We start from the raw sequence: 24,331 nt of genomic DNA on the forward strand, positions 1-24,331 counted from the left end.
TGTGTGTGTGTGTGTGTGTGTGTGTGTGTGTGTGTGTGTGTGTGTGTGTAGCAGGCCATACTCCTCTCAGAATGCTATTCCCAAGTCTGACATCACTTTCCCTTACATCCTGGATGCAATTGGCCAGCCTTCTCCCAGCCCTGCCCTCCTCCCCTTTTCGCTGCAGAAGCCAAGTTCAGTGCTCAGCCACTGTCAGCACATACTCAAGGCCCCCACACCTAGGTAGAACCCTGAGTAGAGTTTCTCTAGCATCATATTATTAGTCCTTTACCTCTTAGATGTAGCCATAGACAGTTTAGAAGTAACCGGTAGACAAGACTTTCCCCGCTGTGGCCTGGACGGTGGCTCTGGTTCCCTCCCCCAGCATTCTTCCCTTGTTCCCATACTGATCCAGAGGGGAAGCAGGACTGGGTATTAGGTTTCTGGACAAAATTGGTAGGTTCTCTACCTGAAGACCCCACTCGCCTCAGAGACTCCCATTTTTAGCCTCCTCCGTTCTTTTTCATATGGCCTGGCCCACCCACTGTCGCTCCTGACATACTTAGGATATGAACACACACAGGCGCATACACACCCCTGCCCCAGCCTCAAGGGCTCAGCTGGGTATGGAAGAGTGGCACAGTCCTCTTGCTGCTGTAGTCCCAGGTAGCCTGGAAAGATGCTGGGGCTGGGCTGTAGGCCAGGACACCGAGGCCCTTAATCCAGGGCCACTGTTCCTTTCAGAGAGGGGACCAGTACTTTTCCAAGCCAATGTGGATGAACCCATGCTGGGTCATACTGTGGGGACACAGCCAGTACAGTAAGTGGCACCCAGCACTGCTTGGGCCAGGAAGGGCTAGTCTGATGTGCTCCTGGCACAGGGCGAGGCCCCTTCCTGCCCCAGCTCCTGCCCCTCCCAGTACTAACGCTGCCACACAAAGCTACTCTCATCCCTGGCAGACAGAGTCTGGAAACACTTAGCGCACTAGCTTCCTGACACAGCCTTGGGAGCCAAGATTTTGATCCTGAGGAAGAGGGGGAACCAGCAGCCACTGGAGGGGCAGGAGGCATGGCTGCAGGGAGCCTGGCCAGGATTCTCAGGTACAGTGCTGGGAACTCCGGCCTGTTGGCAGGCCACTGCCCACCTGAGGGGGTAGTGTTGGGGTAGGGCATGGAGGGGCCAACAAAGACATACACCTGCCGCAGTCTTAGAGCAACAGATGGGAGGAGCAGCTAGGTCACATGAGTAGCCATTGTAAGGATGGAGCGACAGGCCCAGAGAGGGAAAGACACGCTTTGGGGGAGTAGATAGAGTTGAACCCCAAGAACAACTCTGGGTAAATGTAGAAGAGATATCCTCCAACACGAGGGACTAGAAGGAAGACAGGTGCTGGGGAAAGGGAACAGGGGGTGTGGGAAGGAGAGCTGAGTTGTTTCCTGTGAAGGAGGTATACATCTACTGGCCCCTCAGACCTACAGAGGGCACTGAATGAGACAATGCCTGGAGGGAAGCCCTCAGAACGCAACTCACTCTGCCCCACCCTATGCCTCCACTCCTACCCACTGGCACCCAGGAGACCCACTGACAGGGACATCATCCCAAAGAGCCGGCCCGATACCTGGAGCACTAGGCTCCCAACTTCCCTTGAACTGCTGTGTATAGTTCTTGTAGCAGCTTTGTGGTGTCACAGTCTCCATCATAGGGATGGGAAAACTGAGGCACAGGAGGTGAAAAGATCCATCTGCTGCACTGAGGTCTGACCTCAGGCTCTGTAGAAACCTGTGGAACACCCATTAGGCAGAATCCTAAGGTCAAGCAACAGGGCAACTGGTGAGTGGCAGAAGATGGAAGCATGACCATCCTTCATCCACCTAACATCTGGTGTGTGGGGCCCAGAGCCAGGAGAGTAGGTGGAGGTGGGGAGGGTCAAACTCACCACTCACACCCTTCACAGGGTAGATCGAATGTGATTGAGACATTGAAAAGGATCAGAGTGGAGAGCCCAACCCTGGACCCCTCCAAACCACAGACAGAAGCTTCAAGAGACCAGTTCTTCAGAGTTGCCCAATCCCTAAGGAAAGTTCCCACACTAGCTTCTTGGAATCAGTGGGAAACAGGCACTGCTCAGAGGAGGGGAAGGCGGGGATGGGAGGCCGGAAGGAATTTAGGCTGAGGAGATGAAGCATTTGCTCCATGCAGTCTTTACCCAGGCTTTGTGTGCCCCTGGCAACCGTGCTGGCTATACAGTCTGCCATCCTAGAGAAGTCTGTGCTTCAGAGAGGTAAACCAATCTGTCTAGGACAGCACAGCTCTTCCTTCCTATTCTCTGCCCCCTAGCCTGTCCCAGGGCCCTCTGCACCAGCGCTGTCATGAGTGTGTCGCTAGCATTCTATTTTCCTGTAGAGGAAATACAAATTGTATGTACAAACTTGGAAGGCGCACTCTCTGTGTTCAGAGCCTGTTTCTCCATCCACCAAGTGGGCCCCTTGTGGAGGCAGTGAGTCTTCAGCTCCAGGCATTTGGAGGGAGGTGACTCAGAAAATATTGATTTTACTTTGGAGGCAACCCAAGCATCCCCAGGAGGGTGCCGGGCCAGCCATGCGATGCCTTCTCGGAGGCCATGTGACTTGGGACACCAGGCGCCCATGAGATGCTGTGTTCATGAGGGATGCTCTGACTGCTTTGCCTCAGGAGCCCAGAGGGCTGAGCTCTGTCCTGGACAATGTGGGTGGTAGCTCTGTGCCCAGTGGATGGACTTAGCTCCTCTCTGTTTGCTCCTCTGATAACTGTGACGACCTTGGTTAATATTCACTAACAGACTCCCCCACAGCCCCTCAGTACCCACTGTTTAAATACGGACTAGCACAGGGCTCTGTCTCCCCAGCCTTGGTCTCCATCCAGCCCTGAGACAACGAACTGTGAGTATACTTTTCCCTGGGGAGATCTTGGAAAGGCCCCTGGGTCCCTGCCTCTCCCAAGCAGGCAGCAGACCTGGAACCAGGGCATTACAGGATAGATAAGGTTAATCACACCTGTGGCACCTGGGCCTCCTGTTGCCATGTAAACAGCAGTCCCTAAGGTCCCTTCTTGAACCAAGCTGCCCAGTAGATAGCTAGTCACCTTCAGGTGACAGGAGACAAAGACGTGGAGGGCCCAAGGTTCAGCCACAGTCATATCTATGCACGCAGTGCCTATCCTTTTCTGGCATCTCCTGTGTGGCCTCTCCAGCTACTCCTCTCCTGGCCTGTGGGGTGTGGACCATTCCCCTTCAGCAGACAAGCAAGGTAAGGCTAGAGGGACAGTGGGAGCTGGTGCTCTCAGGCTGACCTCTCCAGCTGTGCCCAAGATGCATTTACCAGGATATGTCCTTCAAGCCTTTGGCTTCAATTTTGTGCGTAGAGAAGGCTTCGATCCTAGAACTAAAGGATATGGAATAAACAGTAGCACTTTCCCCGGCCGGTCCTGTGGGGTTTAGGGTGTGGATTAGCCTGTTTGGACTTCAGTAACTAATGCTAAGCATAGAGGGACAATTCGATGACATAGGTAAAAAACACGTCCAGTGAGCATAGCCATTAGCTATACTGGACTTTGCTCCTGTTTGCACAGTGCACAGCTGCTAAAAGGTAGTGATCGTGGAAGCGATGGGCTGTGCATCTGACTCAGGGCTGGCACTGTCCAGCAGGATCCCTCTCTGGTCAGCTAACCAGACTGGCAGCTAACCGGATCTCAGGACAAGCTCCCTACTGCAGGTGTTGGGGCTTGGGAGACTCCAGTGAGTGTCTGTGCCATTTGAGCTTCACTCCGTCCCTGCCACACCCTGTTCTTCAGATGACTCCTCTCCTCTATGCAAACAGGAACTGAGGCTTAAGAAGATGAGATCATTTGCCCAAGGCCACTGGCAGTATGTGGCAGAGCTGGGCTCCAACAGCTGATTCTCTCCATTTGCTTGGGTGACTCTGAGCTGATTGTTCACTTTTTTCTCTTAGCTGGAATGGTGTAGAATGAAGCAAGGAGAGGCATCACCTCTCTCCTGCCTCCCAAAGGCCACTCCCACCAGCCTCTGTGGTAGTCAGAATGTCACCATGTGTGATGGCCATCTTTTTGGCTTCTGTCCCCACACCACAAGATCTTAAGCCTCTTTCTCCTCTCCAGTTGTCCTACGTGGCTCAGGGACCTGGGGGTCATAGGGAGAAAACAGGGCTCAGGACCCTGAGGTTTGAAGAAATAGGCTCAAATGTAAAATGCACCTGATGAGATGCTTGAGACCACAGTCAGGGCCTGTGACAGTTTATGTCCGTTGTCATCTTGAGTGGATCAAGAAGTGCCTAAGGCAGTAGTGGAACACCTAAGACCTTTCCCTAACAGGATTGACTGAGATGGTAAACCTGTCTCCAGTGTGGGCACTCCATCCCATGGGTCAGAATTCCAAACAGAAGGGAAAGGAAGAAGAGAGCTGAGCTCTGGCTTCCTCCACCAGGTCCCCCCCACCCCCGAGGTGTAGGTCAGCAGTCACTGGGCTGCTACCACCAGCACACCTTTTTCACCACAGCCCCTCAAACCACAACCAAAACAAACGTCTCCTCACTTAAGTTACTTCTCAACTATCTGACCCCATCCTGGCATTCCCGAGTCTGAAACCTAAGCTCATTGCTGTGTCAGTCAGTGGTGGGTTCTCTCCAGGCCTCAGACCCTTCATCGTCAAAGGAAGAAACCAGAGAGGTGATGGGACGTAGGGATGAAAGAGAGCATGCTCACCCTAGCCAGCGGGGCCTTTCTCCTCCCCCACGCTAGCCTTGCCTCCTTACAGCTCAGCAGCCCCCAAATAGGAGAGCATGCCACCTCATCCCCATCCCCCAAACAGAGATCCCTGGAACTAAGTCCAATGTCTGGGATGAGGACATAGCTCTGTCAGTGCAATGCTTGCCACACAAGTATGAGGACCCAACTTTACTCCCTAGAAGCCAAGAAACAAGCCAAGCGTGGAGGGAAACTTTTGCAATCCCAGCACTAGGGAGACAGACACAGGCAGATCTCTGGCTCGTTGGCCAGCTATCCTAGCTGAACTGTCAACCTCCAAGCCAATGAAACACTGTTTGATAAGGAAAGTTGGATGTGACCTGAGGATTCACACCTGAGGAGGCCCTCTGGCCACTACACACACATGTACATGCACCTGTACAAAAAATGTACAAACACATACATAGTACAGCATCTGTGCACAGGGCATATTTTCTTCTTAGCTTCCCCCAGAGCCCAGACACACTCCATATAGCTGCGGCTGCACAGTCTGAGCTGTGCTTCCCAAATGCTCTTGGTTACCTAGCAAATAGTGGTGGTCATGTCAGGATTTGATTTGTCAGCCTCTGGCCTGAGGTCACCTGGTGCGTTTTGTCCCCACCCTGTGAAGGCCCCCGTGGATTTTTGCAGCTTCAGTTGATTGTTAGTCCAGGTCATAATGTTCCCCTTGTAATTACTGACAAATCCGCTTCTTGGCCCGTGCTTTGGTTTCTTCCTTGTAAAATGGGGCTGGGACTTGGGCAGCAAGGTCATTTCAGGTGGAACTTGAACTGTTGAGAATATCAGTCAGTAAGCAGACCACCTCTTTGGGACAACTTCCATCTGCTGTGTTATTTTCTGTTTGTTAAATTTGGAGGCGTAATTTAACATTATGCATTAATGTTAAGGGCTGCAGTAATGGTTTCCCTGCAGGACCCTGGCAGCTCATACATTCGAGAGCTCAGGACAGCACTGGACCAGCAGATGCAGAGCATACTATCTGATCTTGCTTTCTTTGTTTTCTTTCACACATGCATGCGAGTGACAGGTGAGCGTATGTGCATGTGCTCACATGTATGTGGAAACATACATGGGCATGTGCATATAGAGGACTCACATTGATTTGGGGGTTTCTCCCCAACCACTTCCTTTATAGAGGTGGTTAGTGTCTCTCATTGAATGAGGAGCTGCTCAGAGATTCTGGCTAGCAAAGCCCATTGCCTTTCCTCAAGGATGCCCTCTCAGCCCCCGAGTGCGGGGGTTGCAGTTGGCTGCTACGTCCATATCTTATGTGCATCCTGGACACCTAAACTCCTATTCTCACACTTGCCTAACAAGTGCTTTATCCACAGAGCTGTCTCCATTTTTTAAAACACACTTTTTTTTTTCCCTTCGGTGACAGCAATTCAGAACAGTGCTCAATCTAGGCTGAGCACGGCACCTGTCAATAGACGCTGGTTACTTTACATTTGTACCAAGTGGTAGCTGATGAGAGTTTGTGTCTCTTTCTATGTCTTGCAGGAAAATGACATCCTCCATCTCCTGGGGGCTCCTGCTTCTGGCAGGCCTGTGTTGCCTGGTCCCCAGCTTCCTGGCTGAGGATGCACAGAAGACAGACAGCTCCCACCAGGATCACATCATGGCTTCAAACCTGGCAGACTTTGCCTTCAGTCTCTACCGGGTGCTCTCCCATCAGTCCAATACTACCAACATCTTCTTGTCTCCCTTGAGCATTGCCACAGCCCTCGCTATGCTCTCCCTGGGGAGCAAAGATGACACTAAAGACCAGCTTCTACAGGGCCTGCACTTCAACCTCACAGAAACATCCGAAGCTGACATCCACAAGGGCTTCCAGCATCTCCTCAAAACCCTCAACAGGCCAGACAATGAGCTGCAGCTGACCACAGGCAGCAGTCTGTTTGTCAACAACAGTCTGAATCTAGTGGAGAAGTTTCTGGAAGAGGTCAAGAACCATTACCACTCAGAAGCCTTCTCCGTCAACTTTGCAGACTCAGAAGAAGCCAAGAAAACCATTAATAGTTTCGTGGAGAAGGGAACCCAAGGAAAGATAGTTGACTTGGTGAAAGACCTGGACACAGACACAGTTCTCGCCCTGGTGAATTACATTTTCTTTAGAGGTAAGATCACATAACGGGCTTGAGCTGGTTCTCATGGAAACCCCCATACACATTCTCAAGGACCAGTTTCTGAGCTCTCACTCTGGGCTGTGACACTGGGTCTCATCACATTCTTTACTCTCCAATGGGTAAACTCTGACATCTTTTAAATAATCATTTAAGTTTGGGAACTGGCTTCAGCAATCGAATCCATTGGCTTCTTTGACGGACTTATCAGAGCCTTTATAATCCTGATGCTCACTTCCCCTACCAAGGAAAGTCTTAGAACATGCAATCCTTCCAGCTGCATTTGTTGTGATGGTATGAAGAGAGCACTGTTCCACAGGATGTATTTGAGCAGCAGTTCTGTTGCATGCCAGTGTGAACTCTGAAAACACGGGCTTAAACCTTGCCACTGCTGCTTGATATTTGATATTTGACCTGCTTGAGGTGTGACTGTCCATATCACCAGGAACAAAGCTAGTTGTCTGCTGTGAGGTGATGAAAGAATTAGTGAGGTTACACAGTGCACAGGAGTGTTGGGATATGAGCACCTGATCAACTAACCTTGACCCCAGGCATGACCCCCGGCCTGGAAGTGGTTAGTGCATTTGTACCCCCAGAGAAATCATGTGAGGAGAGTCTGAGAGTTAAGGCCAGGAGTTGTTCTGCCCTCCATGACTCCCTTGGCCCACCCGCGCTGAGTCCTATGGAACAGAATATCAAGCCAGCACAGCTCAAGTCCCATAACTTCTGTGACAAAGACAGGTATCACCCCCTTCCGAACCCCTTCACCTCTTCCTATCCAATAGGAAGGTGGGGTTAGGGTTCCTGATGCCCTTCTCATGCTGATGGCCTTGATGTTGGGTCCCTGAGACCCCAGGCCATTCTGACAGCTTTGATGATGGATCCCTGAGACCCATGCCCACTCCGATGACCTTGCTGATTTGTGTCTCTGAGACTCTTACCCATGCTGATGTCCTTGTTGGTGGTTCCCTGAGACCCCTACTCACTCCAATGATCTTGATGGAGGCAGTCTTATATAGCAGGTGGACTTCTGCATTGAACCCGTGGATATAGAAAGGGATTTGAGGTGCTCAAAATGTTTGTCCTTAGCGATAACTGAACTCCCAGTGACCAGTGATCATGCTGCCTCTGAGGAGAAGCTAGCAAAAAGAATTGCTGTCAAGATTTCCAGTTATAACCCAAGTTACCTTTCAGTGAGTATATAACAATTGTGTAAAATGTTCTCCTGGCCACAATAGGGACAGTAGCTGTCAACGTCTGTTATCTGGAAATTCTGAGTCCTCCTCTAGAGCTGAGTTATCCTCACCAAAGTCCCTGGGAAGCCCGGAAGGCTTATAGTTCATCCCCTGTGCACATAAAAAACTAAGGGCCTGGGTCACCACCTCACTGGCTAAGATCTCCTCTCATGTCCCCCCACCCCGCAGGCAAGTGGGAGAAGCCATTCGATCCAGAGCACACTGAGGAAGCTGACTTCCATGTGGACAAGTCCACCACCGTGAAGGTGCCCATGATGAACCGCCTGGGCATGTTTGATGTGCATTACTGCGACACTCTGTCCAGCTGGGTGCTGCTGATGGATTACCTGGGCAACGCCACCGCCATCTTCATCCTGCCTGATGAGGGCAAGATGCAGCACCTGGAGCAAACGCTCACCAAGGAACACATTCACAAGTTCCTGCTAAACAGGCACACAAGGTGAGTCCACAGACAGTCCTTTGAGTGTCCCAAAAGACAGAAAGCTCTTGCAGGGGGTGGCCTCTGTCCCAGGGCCACAGTTAGGTGTATAATCTTGGGCTAAAATAACCCTTCAGATAGTGCCAGGCAGAGTCTGGGGAGGGACAGCACTGAGGAGGGAAGGGAAAGCCCAGACCGTGCTTTGGAAGAACTTCCATCCCCAGAGGATACAGCATATTCTAACCCAGAGCCTGGGGCTGGAACAGCAGTGTACATGTTGTGGCTGAACTGAGAACCGAGGCTAGACTCAAACCCTGGCCACACTGAGGGTAGAGATCAAACGGGAAGTTTATAGGGAATTGAAGGATTGCTTCGTGAAACACCTTGAACAAGGAAGAACAGCAATAGAGTTTTCCGGGTAAGTTTGCAGAAAGCCATGTTCCCATGTCACTCCTCAGTGGAGCTTTCAGGTCTCCAGGACCCAGCAGTCTTAGAGAGAGTTCCACAGGTCAGGGGGCCTGTGCACTCTGAGGCTAGGCTCTGCTGTCTGTTAGATGAAGAGCCATGAGCCACATGGAATTTCCAGCAGGCCTGAGGTTAGGTGTGAGCAGATGCTGCTTCCGGCAGACCTCTGCTTAGGCCCAAACGTGGAAAACTAGACAAGGTTGAGACCAGGATGGGTGGCAGATTCAGTAAGATCCTATCAAGCCTTTTCTTGTCCTGTAGAAACTGAAAGCTTAACCTTCACCGTGGGAGGGTTAGGGAAATGTCACCCTGCTGCATTGACCCTAGCTATCCTGAGACTCAGATCCAAGGGGATTCCGTGCCTCAAGAGAAGGGATTGGCTAAAAGCAGTAGGACACAGTGAGACACGGTTTCGTGTGAATTCCCTGAATCTGCCTGGAGGGCTTCTCAGAGGAGGTGGCACTTTAGGAGCTTCCAGGAGCTTGAACTGAATGCCCACTGATTTCAAGTTCCCTTATGTTAGATGGGGACCATGGAAAATGAAAGCGCATGAGGACACTTTGAGGTGCTGCTGCGGGTAGCAGCATAGCATGTTCAGTGTGAGAACCAGCCAGCAACTGTTCCACAGCTGGGTGGGTCTCAGCCAAACAGAGAAGTCCAGTGGAACTCCTTTTACTTTAACTCTTTCTTGCCCACCAGGTCAGCAAACGTGCACCTCCCCAAACTGTCCATCTCTGGGACCTATAACTTGAAGAAAGTCCTGAGTCCACTGGGCATCACCCAGGTCTTCAGCAATGGGGCCGACCTCTCTGGAATCACAACTGACGTTCCCCTGAAGCTCAGCAAGGTGAAGTTACCTAACCATGGTGGTGTTCTGATGTCCTAGGTGTCTGTAGGGCACCACAGGTGTCAAGGTAGCTCTGGTACAAGGCTGGGGAAGAGGAAAGGGTTGCAGACAGGGTCCAGGCTGAGCTCTTTCTGAGGACTGTCGGGATTTGCTTGATGTGGCCAGATGTCAGCTGGAGTGTCTTCTTATGCAGATGGAATTATGAGGCCTTCCCTGAAATGCTACCCCAATCCTTTAGTCTCATCATTGTTGGACTCAGTTTATATTTATTCACATAGAGATTTAGGCCTCTGGGGACCCCAGAGAGTATCCTGGAATCTACCATCCCTTATTTTCAGAGCTACTCGTGAACTGCCAGTTTTGAATTATGAGCTCAGTCAACCAGGCCAATGGTTCAGAGAAACTAAAGGCAGTCCGGAACGGGCAGGATGTTCTTAAGAGTCTGGACATTGAAGGTCATCTTCGGAACCCTCATCACAACATGCTCACTGCTACATACTGGGAAGGGGATGCTTGTGCAGAGGACATGATGTTCCCCTCCTTGTTTAGCTATGAGCTGCATCCAAGGCCATGAGAGATGGAATCAGGAAGGGATAATGGAAAGGATGGACCATGGCAGGCAAAAACTGAGAGACAGTGAGGGCCCTTAGGTGATCACCATGGAAAGGGTGGAGGAGCAGGGAGACATGGAGGGAGACCTGTCTCCTAGTGAAGTCCCCCCTGGATGAGTCCCCAGCCAGGAGTGGCAATCACACCACCTCCAACTTCTCTCTGCTTCTCTCTCCACAGGCTGTGCACAAGGCTGTGCTGACCCTTGATGAGAGAGGGACGGAAGCTGCAGGAGCCACTGTTTTAGAAGCTGTCCCCATGTCTATACCCCCTGATGTGCGCTTTGAGAACCCATTTGTTGTCATAATATGTGATAAACACACTCAGAGCCCACTCTTTGTGGGAAAAGTGGTGAATCCCACACAATAATCACCATTTTCTGAAGCCATTCTTCCTCCTTTCGGACTGGCTCCCCTTCCCCCAAGTGGCATTAAACACAGGCTGGTCCAGCCCATGCCTGAGCGATACTGCAAATCCTGGACTCTGTGGTTTTTGTGTTTCTTTAGGCCCCAAGTGAGTTGTGTGTCTTGATGTCCCCTTCATCCACGCAAATAGATTGTGGGCAGAGAGCTATGGCTGAGACCTCAGACTCTGGTCCTGGAACCTTCTGCTCTCAAAAACATCTATCATATCTGGAAACCTGAAGGGTCTCATGCTCAAAGACCCACCAAAGTCCACCAAGTGCCTGTGTTCTCTAGTCTCTCACTCTGTCCTCTGCCAATGTGGGCTCTCTCCCACTGCCAATGGGACCCTCACAGACCCCCAGAGCTGCCGTTTCAGGAGCCAGCCGCCAGCTTCAGCATCTCCAGGTTTCATCAAAGCAGGATCACATCCCTTCTCATCCCAGCATGTTACGTCACCATGACTGGCCCTTCCATCTTGCCTGGGATTGCCTGAGAATGGCTAGAGGAGATTTCTGGTGGAGACTCTTGTATGACTTTTCCTCAAGAGATATAAGCATCTACTCACTGCATTCAGGGTCCCAATGACATCACTGCACTCATTGGGGACCCAATGAGTCTACTGGTGGTTACTTACAGGGTGTGGATGACTCATTTCACTGAAAAGCCCCTCCTTCCCCCAGCATGGGTGACAATTCACGATAGCTGCATCCCTAGACTTCCCTGTACAACTTGTAGGCAACCCCACAGAAGAGAGCCTCCTTTCCCAGCTATGGCTAACTGCTTTCATGTGGTCAGAAATGGGCTTGTAGGTCAGGGAGGAGCTTACAAATGTTGTAACTTTTATAGGCTTCCTGAGCCTTGTTCTCTATGTTGTCATATATGAGCCTTTCTTCATATGGAGGGATACACATCAAACACCCCCCCCCCATGAAAGAATTATTCAGTTAAAGCAAGTAGCCACACGACCAAGCCCTTCCTCCAAGGAGCTGGAACAGGAACCCAACCTGCCCTGGAGGTTTCTGGCCTGCCCAGGTGTTCAGGAGAGGGACTCACACAGCTCTTAGAAGCAGCGCCTACCCCAGTGAGCAGTGTAAGCATCTCTGGGTCTCAAGAACATAGGCCTATAAGGCCTGATTCTACTTACTCCACGTCCCGTATCTTCATCCTCAGTCATAGGACCATGGTCTGTGGATGGCTCCGGACGGTCACCACAGGGGCTCCTAGGCTATGGGGCAGAGCATACCTCTCATGGAACCCAGGGTTACCCCATGATCACTTCTGCCTGACTCTCAATGGTGTCCACACCCCAGCTCTTTCCTTCTCTCCGTCCTCCCCCTGGCCTTCTGGTTATAGTCAAGTTTCCAGAGCCACGGCATGAGGCTATCACGAGAGCCACACTGGTCACCAGGCCAGACAGCCCCAATGATTGCAACAGCCAGAAGTCCAGTGGTGAAGCAGAACGGACACGTTTCCTGACTCCCCCAGGCTGCTCCTATTCTGAGGGCTCTCCGCTCACCCCGAGCTGATGTAGGGGCCCTGCCAGCTACTCTCAGGACAAGAATGAACACAAAAAGTACAAGATTGAGTCATGGAGCTTCCTGTACATATAAAAGGTCACCTCTGTGCAATTTCACGTGGTTTAGCTTAATGTTGGGTCCTGACTTTTGACTGAACAAATGACACACTCGCGGTGGGGGCTCCGACCTCAATTGCTTCTGATAACACAAACTCCATCAGCCACCAGAGAGAATTTAAAATCTCAGGGTCTGGTGACCTGTACTCCGAAAGCATTTGCTGTGTGCCCCCGAGTCAAGCTGGCAAACTTCTCGGAACATCACTGACAAACTGAATTTGAACTGAAAAGAGGTTTTGGTTCAGGGACTGCTTTCCTAAAACCATGAGAGCAGGCTGAGGTCAGCTGTCAGCTTTGTTGCTCGCCTTTCTGAGCTCCTGCAAATCGGCCTGACACCCCAGCTTTTTCCCCATGGAGTCTTATGGCCACACGATGATGCTGGGGGCAGATGAGATGGAAAAGTAAGGTTCTAGGTAGTTGTTTCCCTCCTTCTCAGTCGTGTAGCTAGTCAGTAGCAAACCAGTTTCCTGGGAGGCACTGGTCCCTCAAATCCTCAGCCCCTCTGCCCACTGCTGGCTGCACACAGATTTAGCCCCTCCGCACCCTGGGGAACAATGCCAGGACGTCTGCCTGCAAAGCCCACCCCAGGCTTCAGGGAAACAGTGCAGCTTCGACTTCCTATCAAGGTGCGCTGTCTGGTGTCACATACAGGTTAACTGAGCGGCCATGTGTAGCCCAGAACACGGGTCTTCTAGACCTGAGGCTGGCTGCCCACTGTCCACATGGGCCATACACCCAGCATCGAACTACCAAGTGAGCTCTGGCCCAACCACTTCAATTTCTCTGGCCCAATCGAAGCTATCAGCAGAGTCCTTGGGCGAACTAGGTGCTCTAGGCTTGTTCCTCCACGGGCAGGGATCCCTCGACTCTGGGACCGGTGAAAAGGAAACACAGAAGCAGGCTCAGGGTGGGGTGGCACAGTAACATGACCTCCCTCTGTGCAACATGGCTCCGTTAATGTCAGGCTACTGTGGCACTTCAGCCGGGTGCGGGGTGGGGCTTATTCCTAGCTAAATGGAGAGGATACTTTACCATGCTGATTCAGGCGAACTGGTCCGGTTTTCAGGAGAAACTGGCTCTGGAACCATTCCCGTTCCTTCAGTTTTACCTTGATTATTTTTACATATGGTAACGGATGCCATTTTGGTCTGCTCCCTTTTCCCAGAGCACCTGAGTAGGAAGGAGCCCAGGCCAAATTTTTTTTTTTTTTTTTTTTTTTTTTTTTTTTTGTTAATAATGTACTAATCCAGTGACAGACATTTGTCCAAAAATGAGCACAGGCATACGTTGCAGGGGGCTGAGGCTCAGGTCACCCTGGAGGAGGGCTGCGCTTTGGCCGTGGGTGTGGGTATCAGTCAGCACACAACCTGGCATGGGGTCTGCTTACAACTTGCACTCCTTTGAGAGCCCTGGAAAATGAGCTACAGCAACCACCGCCAGCACTCCAGTGCACCCTACAGACAGAGGAGCATGGTTGTTGCAGTCTTTGTCAGTTTACCAGGACTGCAATAGACAACAGTCCACAGTAGCTCCTGTCAGTAAAAGCCACATCTCTTTTTAAAAAATTATTATATTTTATTTTTATAAATTACAGTTTATTCACTTTGTATTCCAGCTGAGCCCCCTCCTCCACCCCCTCCCAAACCCACCCTTCCTCCCTCTTCTTCTCTTATGCCCCTCCCCCAGTACCATGATAGGGGATGTCTTCCTCTCCTTCCATCTGACCCTAGTCTATCAGGTCTCATCAAGACTGGCTTCTTTGTCTTCCTCTGTGGACCAGTAAGGCTGCTCTTCCCTCAGGTGGAGGTGATCAAAGAGCCAGCCCATAAGTTCATGTCAGCGAGGTCCCTGTTCCTATTATTGGGGAACCCTCTTGGACACTGAGCTGCCATGGGCTACTTCTGTGCAGAGGTTCCAAGTTATCTCCATGCATGGTCCTTGTTTGGAGTATCAGTCTCAGAAAATATTCTTGTGCCTAGATACTTTGGTTCTGTTGCTCTTCTTGTGAGCTCCTATTCCCTCCAGGTCTTACTGTCTCCCCCTTCTTTCATAAGATTCCCTGGGCTCTGCACAAAGTTTGACTATGAATCTCAGCATATCTTTCAGAGGCCTTCTGTGATAGGTCCTGTCCTGTTCCCTGTTTTCTCCCTCTTCCAATGTCTGTCTCATTTGTCTTTCTGAATGAAGATTGATCATCTTACCCAGGGTTCTCCTTCTTGCTTAGCTTCCTTAGGTGTACAGATTTTAGTATGTTTATCCTATATTGTATGTGTAATATCCACTTATAAGTGAGTATATACCATGTGTGTCTTTCTGCTTCTGACTTAAGTGACAACCCATGCTAGAGAGGATGTGGAGAAAGAGGAACCCTACTCCATTGCTGGTGGGAATGTAAACTTGTACAACCACTTTGAAAATCAATCTGGTGCTTTCTCAGACAATTAGGAATAGTGTTACCTCAAGATCCAGTTATACCACTCCTAGGCATATGCCCCGACCAGTGGGGGTTCAACGGGTTCCTAAGGAGGGGCAAAATGAATAGGGTGGAACAAGAGACACAAGGAATGAGAACAAGTCTATCATCTGATCGAGCTCTCATTTATTTGAAAAATTTCACACAACTTTATAGGGAGAAGGCAGGAAGGGAAAATGGGTCAGCAAAGTAGTTTATGATACAAAAGATAGCAGGGTGGTTTATGATGCAAAATACTGCAAGAATGTTTGCTAAGAGAGATACCATAAGAATGTCAGCTAAGATATCTCAAGATGCTCTAGCCTGACAAACAGATGTCTCATAAGTTCCTGAAACATAAATCTCTCACTCATGACCTTGTTGCAGCTGTCAGTAACTTTCCACTACCTGGCTTTGGCTCCCAGCAGGCATATATCCAAAAGATGCTCAAGTACACAACAAGGACATTTGCTCAACCATGTTCGTAGCAGCTTTATTTGTAATAGCCAGAAGCTGGAAACAACCCAGATGTCCCTCAGTTGAGGAATGGATATAGAAATTGTGGTACATTTACACAGTGGAATACTACTCAGCAATTAAAAACAAGGAAATCATGAAATTTGCAGGCAAATGGTGGGAACTAGAAAAGATCATTCTGATTGAGATATCCAAGAAAATCCACGTGGTGGCATCTGGTACAGGATTCAGGGAAAGCTCTTCTCTCCAAGGCAAATAGCTCCCCAGGGAAGACACGGAAACCGCCAGGTCAGGAGACACGTGACAACATTAGGAAGCATGTGTAACATGCATCAGGCTTCTCAACTTCTCTGTGTCTCTGAGTTCCCAACTGAAAATATATTAGTATCTACTCTCTGTTGCTTCCACAAAGCCCAGACTCTCTGTGGGCCTGGATGCTGGTGTGGTGGAGCAGTTGCCTCCTCCTACCTCAGGCACATGCCACTGGCTCAGCTGGGTCTGGAAGCTCTACTCTCCACAGGCATATATTAGTCATTCTAAGACCAGTTTGATTTTGGTTTGGGGTCTTATTTTTTTGTCTGTTTCCTGATACAGGGTTTCTGTTGGTAGCCTTGGCTGTCCTGGACCAGATCAGGCTGGCCTTGAACTCACTGGGATCCACCTGCCCCTGCCTGCTGAGATTACAGGCATGTGCCACCACTCCCAGCTAAAGGTACCAATTTTTATACTTTGTCTCTAGTGGCTGGCACTGGTCAAGAGATACCGCAAGCAATGAAGGCTCTCAGAGTGGTGCTAATGCATTTATTCCACACCACTAACTTGTCACTTGAAGACTCATCAGTGGACCTGCATTGAGATGTTCTGAGGCAGGAGTGGAGGAAAAGGAGACCTTTCTCCGCCCATCTTTGTGTCAGCAGGACAGCACAGCTCCTGGCTCCTCCTACATGGGGCAAGTAAAGGAACGAAGAACTCAGCCTCAGCTGGATTCAGTTACCGATACCCTGGCTCCTTGTGGTGGTAGCATAATACACTGAGGGAGAGCAGTTGCCGTGATCCCTAGATAGCCAGGTGCCTTTGTTCTGGGCAGTCAAAGGCACTCTACCAGAGCCAATGTGCTGACCATGCATTATCTATGATCAGAAGGGCCTGGAGTCAAGTCATGAAGCAATTAGAGATGGGAACAGATCTAGATTCCATCATGCTACTTACAAAGAACCACACAGAACAAGCAAACTAGAGAGGCGCATTAAGCAAAACCCACTCTGCCTCTTCCCCCAGCTAGGTTGCCTTTCCATGCTTGTCATTGCTACATCTTTCATGTGTCTGGCATGGCGTAGAGAACTCCCCACAGCCTGTGCTCTCTGTATTTGCTTCACTCTGTTGGGCAGATTTCCTGCAGACTGAATTGAAACTGTGCTTCTGTGGAATGATGCTGCTTAGAGGAACAGATGAGTTCATAACTCCTGATAGTGATTTTACAGAATTACTGATTTGACTCAAACAACTTCAAGCCCCTCCTGCATGAGAGCAAAAACTGCTAGCAGTCTGTGAATTCTCACTTGTCACTGACACATAAACTACATGAGGGAGAAGATGATCTTGAGGCAGACTTGTGACCAAAGTAGATCAAAGGAAACTTTCCTCTAGGTCCAGTCTTGGTGTGCACTAGAACAAATAAAAATTATTACCTTAAGCTTTTTGTGAACTCATAGACAGCTTAAAGATATTAATTAGTCCAGCCTTAGTGGAAATACATAAACAATAACCCTACTGTAATCCCACGGACCCTGTTAACCTTAAAATTTGTCAACCTTTGTCATGAAAAACTGTTGTAATGAAGACATAAATAAGAGATGTTTAGTTTTAATTGGAGAAACATGTAATCTATAATTCCACTGTGTAACAAATGTTATGATAATTGCCTTTACAGCTGTGGAAGTAATTTTGCTTTTGACGTACAGATTTTACTTCAGAAGGTATAAATAAGGCTTAAAAACAAAGAATAGACATTAGAAGTTGGAGTCATTTGAACTTTCTCCATCCAGCCAGTTTTATATATGTGTATATGTCTGTATGTTTGTCTGATTGTCTGTCTGTCTGTAGATTGGAGTTGGAGCCACTTGAACGTACATGTGTGTGTGTGTGTGTGTGTGTGTGTGTGTGTGTGTGTGTGTGTGTGGTGTGTGTTAGTTAGTAGTTCTCATACATATCCTCAAGCAGTGGTCTTGCTGATCCCCAGCAGTGACAGCCTACACTGAGTGACAGCCTGCACTGAGTCCCTTAGAATGAGACAAAGCGAACCTACAGACAATTCTCTCTGCTTGTGGGTGATACAAATACTACAGGGATTACTAACATGAAACAAGAGCTGAAAGAACATTTTGAGGAATTTATTGGTCAGCTGACAGAGGTGATAGAAAAAGTGGTTCCCAGTTCTGAGGCAAAAGACGATGTTTTACATCAATTAGCCTTTGAGAGTGCTTTACCTGCCTGTCAATCGTTGCTGAGACCAATGAGAGAATGTGGAAATATTTCTGGTTGCACTCTCGTATCTCCAAGGCAGAACTAAAACAACTGCTTTCCAAGGTCAAACTATGACCTGGTTTGTAACTAGTCAAGAAAGAGGTAAATTTAATAGGGGCTTATGGCTTACGAATGCTACTTGTGTGGCAAGCCTGAATGTATTAGCAGACAATGTCCCAATAAGACAGGAGGCCCCATAAACCTTAATGCTCCTGATCCCAATCAGAATACAAATCTAAGCTTGCCTCGTTCGCTATGCCCTCACAAGATGAGAAGATACCACTGGCAGGGGGAATGTCAATCTCAATTTCATAAGAATGTCACTCCCTTATCTGATATTACTAATATCAGATATTCAGCCTCCTAATAATGTACTCCCCTGTTGTTTGCCTTCCTATGAGGGCCTATGGCCCCCCTCCTGAGGGAGCACTGGGACTCCTCTTAGGGTGAGTTCCACCTTCATACAGAGAATGAATGTGGTCTTGGGGTGGTTGATTCTGATTTCACTACAGAAATTAAGATCATTGTGCAGCCTCCTACCAAAACAGTTCAGATTCATTCAGGATAGAGACTTGCTAGACTGCTTTTACTCCTATATCAGGCCCTTAACAAAAGAAAAAAAATCAAAGCAGCTACCTGTCTGATGGAAGAGCAACTCCAAACAGCTCCACCAGGTCCTCCGCTAGCCCTTGGGACACCCTAGTATTTGTTATTGAGAAAAAGTCAGGCAAATGGAGACTGCTACAGAGTCTTAGAAAGAGAAATGACCTCCAAGATTGCTGTTTTACCTCCTGCACCACTGCGCCCTTCTGACTAGCACCACTTTGCCTTTAGTTTGCCTTCACGTAATTTCCAAAGACCTTATCAAATGTACCGATGGAAAAAAATGTTATCTCAAGGTCTGAAATATAGCCCTACCCTTTGTCAAAGATTTGTGGATATTGCCCTACAAGTCTGTAAAGTTTATTCTGATGTTTGTTTTATTCATTATATAAATGATATTTTACTTTCTCATAAAGATAAGGCTTATCTACAAGAGTTTTTTTTTTTTTTTTTTTTTTTTACAATTTTTAATTGAACAGCTAAACTCATACCATGTCAGGTGGCTTCAGAAATGCCTCAGATACAACCTCAATTTTTATAAGAAAGCTCCTGTATGCTTTGGAGCCCTCAGCTCCTCCTTCCTTTGTTGTAGTCTCAGAATAATGTTATCCCTTGATACAAATGCCTAAGAAAGACGACTCAGGAGAGGGTAATTATGCTCAGAAGGGGAGAAACTGACTTTAAAAGAAGAATTTACCTTAAAGAGGGAGGCAGGTAGACAAGCAAGCAAAAAAAAAAAATGAAGGAAGAAGGGAAGGAAGGAAGGAAGGAAGGAAGGAAGGAAGGAAGGAAGGAAGGAAGGGAGGGAGGGAAAGAAAGGAAGGAAGGAAGGAAAGGAAGGAAAGAAAGAAGGAAAAAGAAAAGAAAAGCAGGAAGGATGAAAGGAAGGAAAAAATACAGTTCAGAGAAATAGACAAATATAAAAGAGATTATTCTACGTAGAGGTATATAACTTAGACAGGAGCAGAAAGCAAAGAACCTGAGAAAAAGATCACTGTGACTAGTGAGATTAGGAGCATCCAGATTAGAGTAAAATAAGGACAAAGCTGAAATTTAAAATCTAGGCTGCGTTACGAACTAGATACAGAAAAAATAATAATCCAAGGCTTACCTTTATCATGTTTCAAACAAAGAATTGAAACTAAATTTCTGAAGTTTCCTTTTTTTCTACAACTCTAAGTAAATCACATGGCAATTGAGGGTTAAATGTCATAATTAGTTTATTGTTCACAGAAAATGATATTATTATCATTTAAACATCCTGTTTTTACTTTATGGAAAGATTTTTATTGTACTAAAAAGTCAATAATGTTTGCTCAAATTAATTTTTATAGTTAAAATACACTGTATATACAAATAACTCGGGGTCTTCACAAACACTTTTAAACTGTTTGAGAGAGGCATGGAATGTTTCCCATAGAAACCTTTAGCTCAGCTCTTAAATGCATCTCTCTGAGATTGCCTTTCTACAGGGAGGAAGAAATCTTTGTTCTGAAAAAAAAAAACATTGGTCAGAGTATCAATTATATCTATATCTTAATTATGGTTTTTGTTTCATTTGTGCACATACTGGTTTGATCAGTGGCTTTTTTATTTTGACAGCACTATATATGTCACTTTAACATGGAACTACCTGGAATGAAGGGGACTTATAAGAACTATTGTGAAGTAGAAGTTTCTGGTTTCTTTGGAAACTCAGTTTTGTCATGTGAATATGTTTGTTTGTTTGTTTGTTTGTTTGTTTGTTTGTTTGTTTGTTTGTTTTGGTTCCAAGTGTGGGATGTGGAAATGTTTTTTCTGCCATGGAAAACGGCCCCCATGAAAAGGTGCATGATGTTTGTCTGCTGGAAACTACCTTGTGCAGGGGTGTGGTTTTTACTAGCTGGAAAACATCCCTGTGTGGACTCTGAGGAGGAATAAATAGAAACCCCCAGACAGTGAAACACGGCTATTGCATTGCTACACTTTGCAATGTTCAAAGAGCTTTGTTATTGTTTTTATGGAGAGAAAGCTACAGAGAACTTCTTGTGCTGCTTTGGTGGAGTTTTGTAGCTTCCTTGAATTTGTGCCATTTGGGTGGAGTCTTGCTACTTTTTGCTGAGTGGTGCCATTACTGTTGCTGGTGCTTATTGCTGCTGCTGCTGTGGTTTGCTGCTTTGCTGCTTGACCGGACTGCTAGTATCCTCATGACCGGGACTGGTATACCCCCAAAGAATCCAATGACCCTAATCAGCAGGAAGTAGCTAAGAGAGGTCGACAGCCTCCTTCCCTACTAATCTACCTAAGGTCGAAGGTGGGGTGTTGGAAGGGAGGTAGAGGCATTTAAGAACAGTGAATAAAGTAGGTGTTTGGAAAATCTAAGCCTACACTATTGTTTAACTAGATCCCCTCAATTCCTACAGCTGAAATAGGACCCCTGAAAACTTGGTTGAATGCCACTGTTCTTCACCCCTGATCTCAAATTTTAAAATCAAACCTACTGATCAATAACTGCTTTTAAGCATGCACTCCTAAGAGCATTCATTTACATCTTATATATAGATGCTGCTAAACATATCAAAAACTTCTTTTAAATTATCAACTTGATTTGACCTTTCTTAAAATAATTACAGTTGAGTTAAAGCCTTTTGCTTGAGATTCTCTGCCTAGACGCTTCCTGAAGTCAATAGGATAATCATACTAACATCTGTACACCTAAAGAAGCTAATCAAGAAGGAGGACCCACGGTAAGATGATCAATCCTCATTTAGAAAGGCAAAGAGGAAGAAAACAGGGAACAGGACAGGAGCCTGCCACATAGGGCGTCTGAAAGACTCTATCCTGCAGGGTATCAAAGCAGATGCTGAGACTCATAGCCAAACTTTGGGCAAAGTGCAGGGAATCATATGAAAGAGATAGGAAATAATAAGACTTGGAGAGGACAGGAGCTCCACAAGTAGAACAACAGAATCAAAAAATCTGGGCACAGGGATCTTTTCTGAGACTGATACTCCAACCAAGGACCATGCATTGAGATAACCTAGAACAGATATAGCCTACACAGATATAGCCCATGGCAGCTCAGGCTCCAAATGGGTGCCCTAGTAATGGGAGCAGGGGCTGTCTCTGACATGAACTCAGTGGCTGGCTTTTTGATCACCTCCCCCTGATGGGAGAACAGCCTTACCAGGCCACAGAGGAAGACAATGCAGCAACTCCTAATGAGACCTGATAGACTAGGGTCAGATGGAAGGGGAGGAGGACCTCCCCTATCAATGGACTGGGAGAGAGGCATGGGAGGAGAAGAGGGAGGAACGGTAGGATTGGGAGGGGACTACAGCTGGGATACAAAGTGAATAAACTGTAATTAATAAAAAATACATTTTAAAAAGAAGTTCAATAAGGAACAGTTTAAAGTGATGAAAAAAGTAAAGATTATTCTAGAAGAGAAAGAAAGAAAAAGAGAGAAAAAGAGGGAGAAAAAAAGAAGATCTCTACACAGTGGATGGAAATGATAGCAATAGTTACTGTTTTCGATTTAAGCTGCTCCGTTGCCATCTAGCTGCTTCACCATTTTAGCTCTACTTTCAGAATTGCAAGTCTTGCATCAATATTAGAAATTGCCCTTTCTTAAAAAAAAAAATGTTGCTTTCCCTCTGGAGGCAGCTCAACAGAGCCATATAGTCTCACGTTGTTTATGCTTCGGCTCATCTGAGGAGGCTTTCAGAGATGTGGTTCAGCATTTGTTTCACTGTCTCACAATTCTGAGACTGTCCAGAGCTTTAAAAACAGACTGTGCCCTGTTTGTACCTCACAAGCCTTTAAAAAACGGTGTTTAACTTTTGAATGTTTCACACTCCACTGGCACTTCCTATAATCCACAAGGACAGGCAGTTAGGGAGCAATCCCATCAGACCCGAAAGGCACAGACACCTAAAATTACAAAATGGAGATTGTAGACTCTCATCTCATCATATTTTAAAGTATGCCTTATACCTCTAATTTAAAAAAAAAATCTACTAACCAGACTATAAAAGGAACTGGATGTTTCTTTCTGGGAGCTTTGTTTAGGTTTCCATGGGACAATGATCCACCTTTGTGAGTACATGGCCAGATAATAAAACCTTATGGCAGACTAGTCCCAGATCAAACACATCCCTGCCATGATAACAATGGACAAAACTTCTGAAACTGGAAGCCAGCCTCAATTAAATGTTTTCCTTTGTAAGAGTTGCCATGGTCATGGTCTCTCTTCACAGCAAAAGAACACTGAGTAAGACAGCAAGCAAAACAAGCCAGGAAATATACTATGACAGCCTGAGTTATCAGAATTGTGTGGGACCTCTTCTGGGAAGGCAAGTGCCTTCTGTGGCTGGCACTGGGGCTTCAGCCTTCCCCTTCACCCAGCATGGAATTCCTGGGAGATTAATTATTTGGGGCCCATCGTTTCAATAGCCTAATAACAGGAGGTGTTTCTCTTTGAAAGGTCTCTCCTGTCAGGTTGGTTACAGCATGCACCGATTGCCCACTCTGAGCTGCAGTGACCATGGCACCCCCCCCCACTCTCTGGTCACGTGGTGCACATTGGTTGACTGGACTAAGTCGATTTCTGGAAGGGCATCCAGGCCCTCGGGTTATAGCTGTGCACGGTAGTTACATGGCATGGTTGTCGTATGGCCAGCCTCACAGTCAGCCCCAGGCTCTCTCCCTTAGCCTGAAGCAGCTCTCCTAGCTTTAGAACCAAGTGTTCCTACATCTTCCCACCTCTGCAACCAGCTCATAAGTGTCTAGAAGAAGACCTGGAGGGACAGCCAGTGCTGCAACCCAGCCTGTGACCTTCCTGCTGGCCTCAGCCGACTCTACTCAGTAAGTCCTCCACCATCCTCCTTTTAAGTCCTCAAGGTAGGCATGGGCTCAACTTCCCATCCATACGTGGGAAATTGAGGCACCCAGCTCAGCTCCTATGGACAGAGATAAAAGAACAAAGGCTTTGCTCTGTGTCTTACCACATAGAATGCCCACAGTGTGTGGTAGGAAGGGCTAGGATGGTGACTTTGGCCTTGACCTCTTGCCTTTCCCTGTGATCTGCCTATAGAGAGGTGAGAAGCTATCTTGGGCAACCTTGATCTCTTGGTGAGAACTGAATCTTGAGGGAGAAGTGTGTTCACTCCTGGGATAGGTGGGCTTCCTCTATCTCCTTTGGTTCTCTTTGGGGATCATGGGCCTTGGCTAGTCCTAACCGCTGGCACTTTGTTAAACCCACCCACCCCTTCCCCCATGAACTGCCTGAGGTTGTATCTGAGCATTCTCCATGATATATTTGCATTTATTACATTTACACTACCAGGAAAAGGGGCCTGCTGTCCTCTGTGCCTAGCCCTGAGCAGCAGCCCAGGGCCTGTGCTCAGAAGAGCCACTGCTGTCAGAGCAGTTGGAGAGGCTGGGGACAGAGAAAGCCAAATGAGACTGTTGCCCAGAGTTCCCAGATTCTTGTGTCTATAGAGAAAGTAGGGAGGTGGGAGGACATTTATTAGAGATTTCAAGCACCCCCTCGAGAGCTAGCATGAGCTTCTCAGAAAGTTCCATCTTTAGGGAGCTCATTTTCTGGATAAAGTAGAGAGTAGGGTTGTTCAAGTGGGTGATGCAGAAAAGGGGAATTCTAGAAATGGGTATGAGGTTTTCTGGAAAAACTTTACTCTCCATTTCTGCCCTTGTATGGAATCTTCAGTTGTGGTATGGCATCAGATGCATGGTAAAAGAAGGCA

General features: G+C 47.7%; 1 protein-coding gene across 2 annotated transcripts; it reads left to right on the forward strand.

The window, feature by feature from the left end:
- The first annotated feature begins 2,802 nt into the window (after positions 1-2,802).
- Positions 2,803-10,969, forward strand: Serpina1 (serpin family A member 1). 2 transcript variants are annotated; one of them, XM_055592761.1, is made up of 5 exons: positions 2,803-2,898; positions 6,278-6,894; positions 8,325-8,595; positions 9,739-9,886; positions 10,676-10,969. In XM_055592761.1, the coding sequence occupies exons 2-5, from the start codon at positions 6,282-6,284 to the stop codon at positions 10,862-10,864; spliced, it is 1,221 nt and encodes a 406-aa protein (XP_055448736.1). In that variant the 5' UTR covers positions 2,803-2,898; positions 6,278-6,281; the 3' UTR covers positions 10,865-10,969. The 2 variants fall into 2 exon arrangements, with proteins under 2 accessions (XP_055448736.1, XP_055448737.1); XM_055592762.1 differs by having other exon boundaries at positions 2,875-3,264.
- The last annotated feature ends 13,362 nt before the right edge of the window (positions 10,970-24,331 follow it).

Source organism: Psammomys obesus, unplaced genomic scaffold (genome assembly GCF_907164565.1).
Source record: "Psammomys obesus unplaced genomic scaffold, mPsaObe1.curated_primary_1811, whole genome shotgun sequence".
Taxonomy (NCBI): Eukaryota; Metazoa; Chordata; class Mammalia; order Rodentia; family Muridae; genus Psammomys; species Psammomys obesus.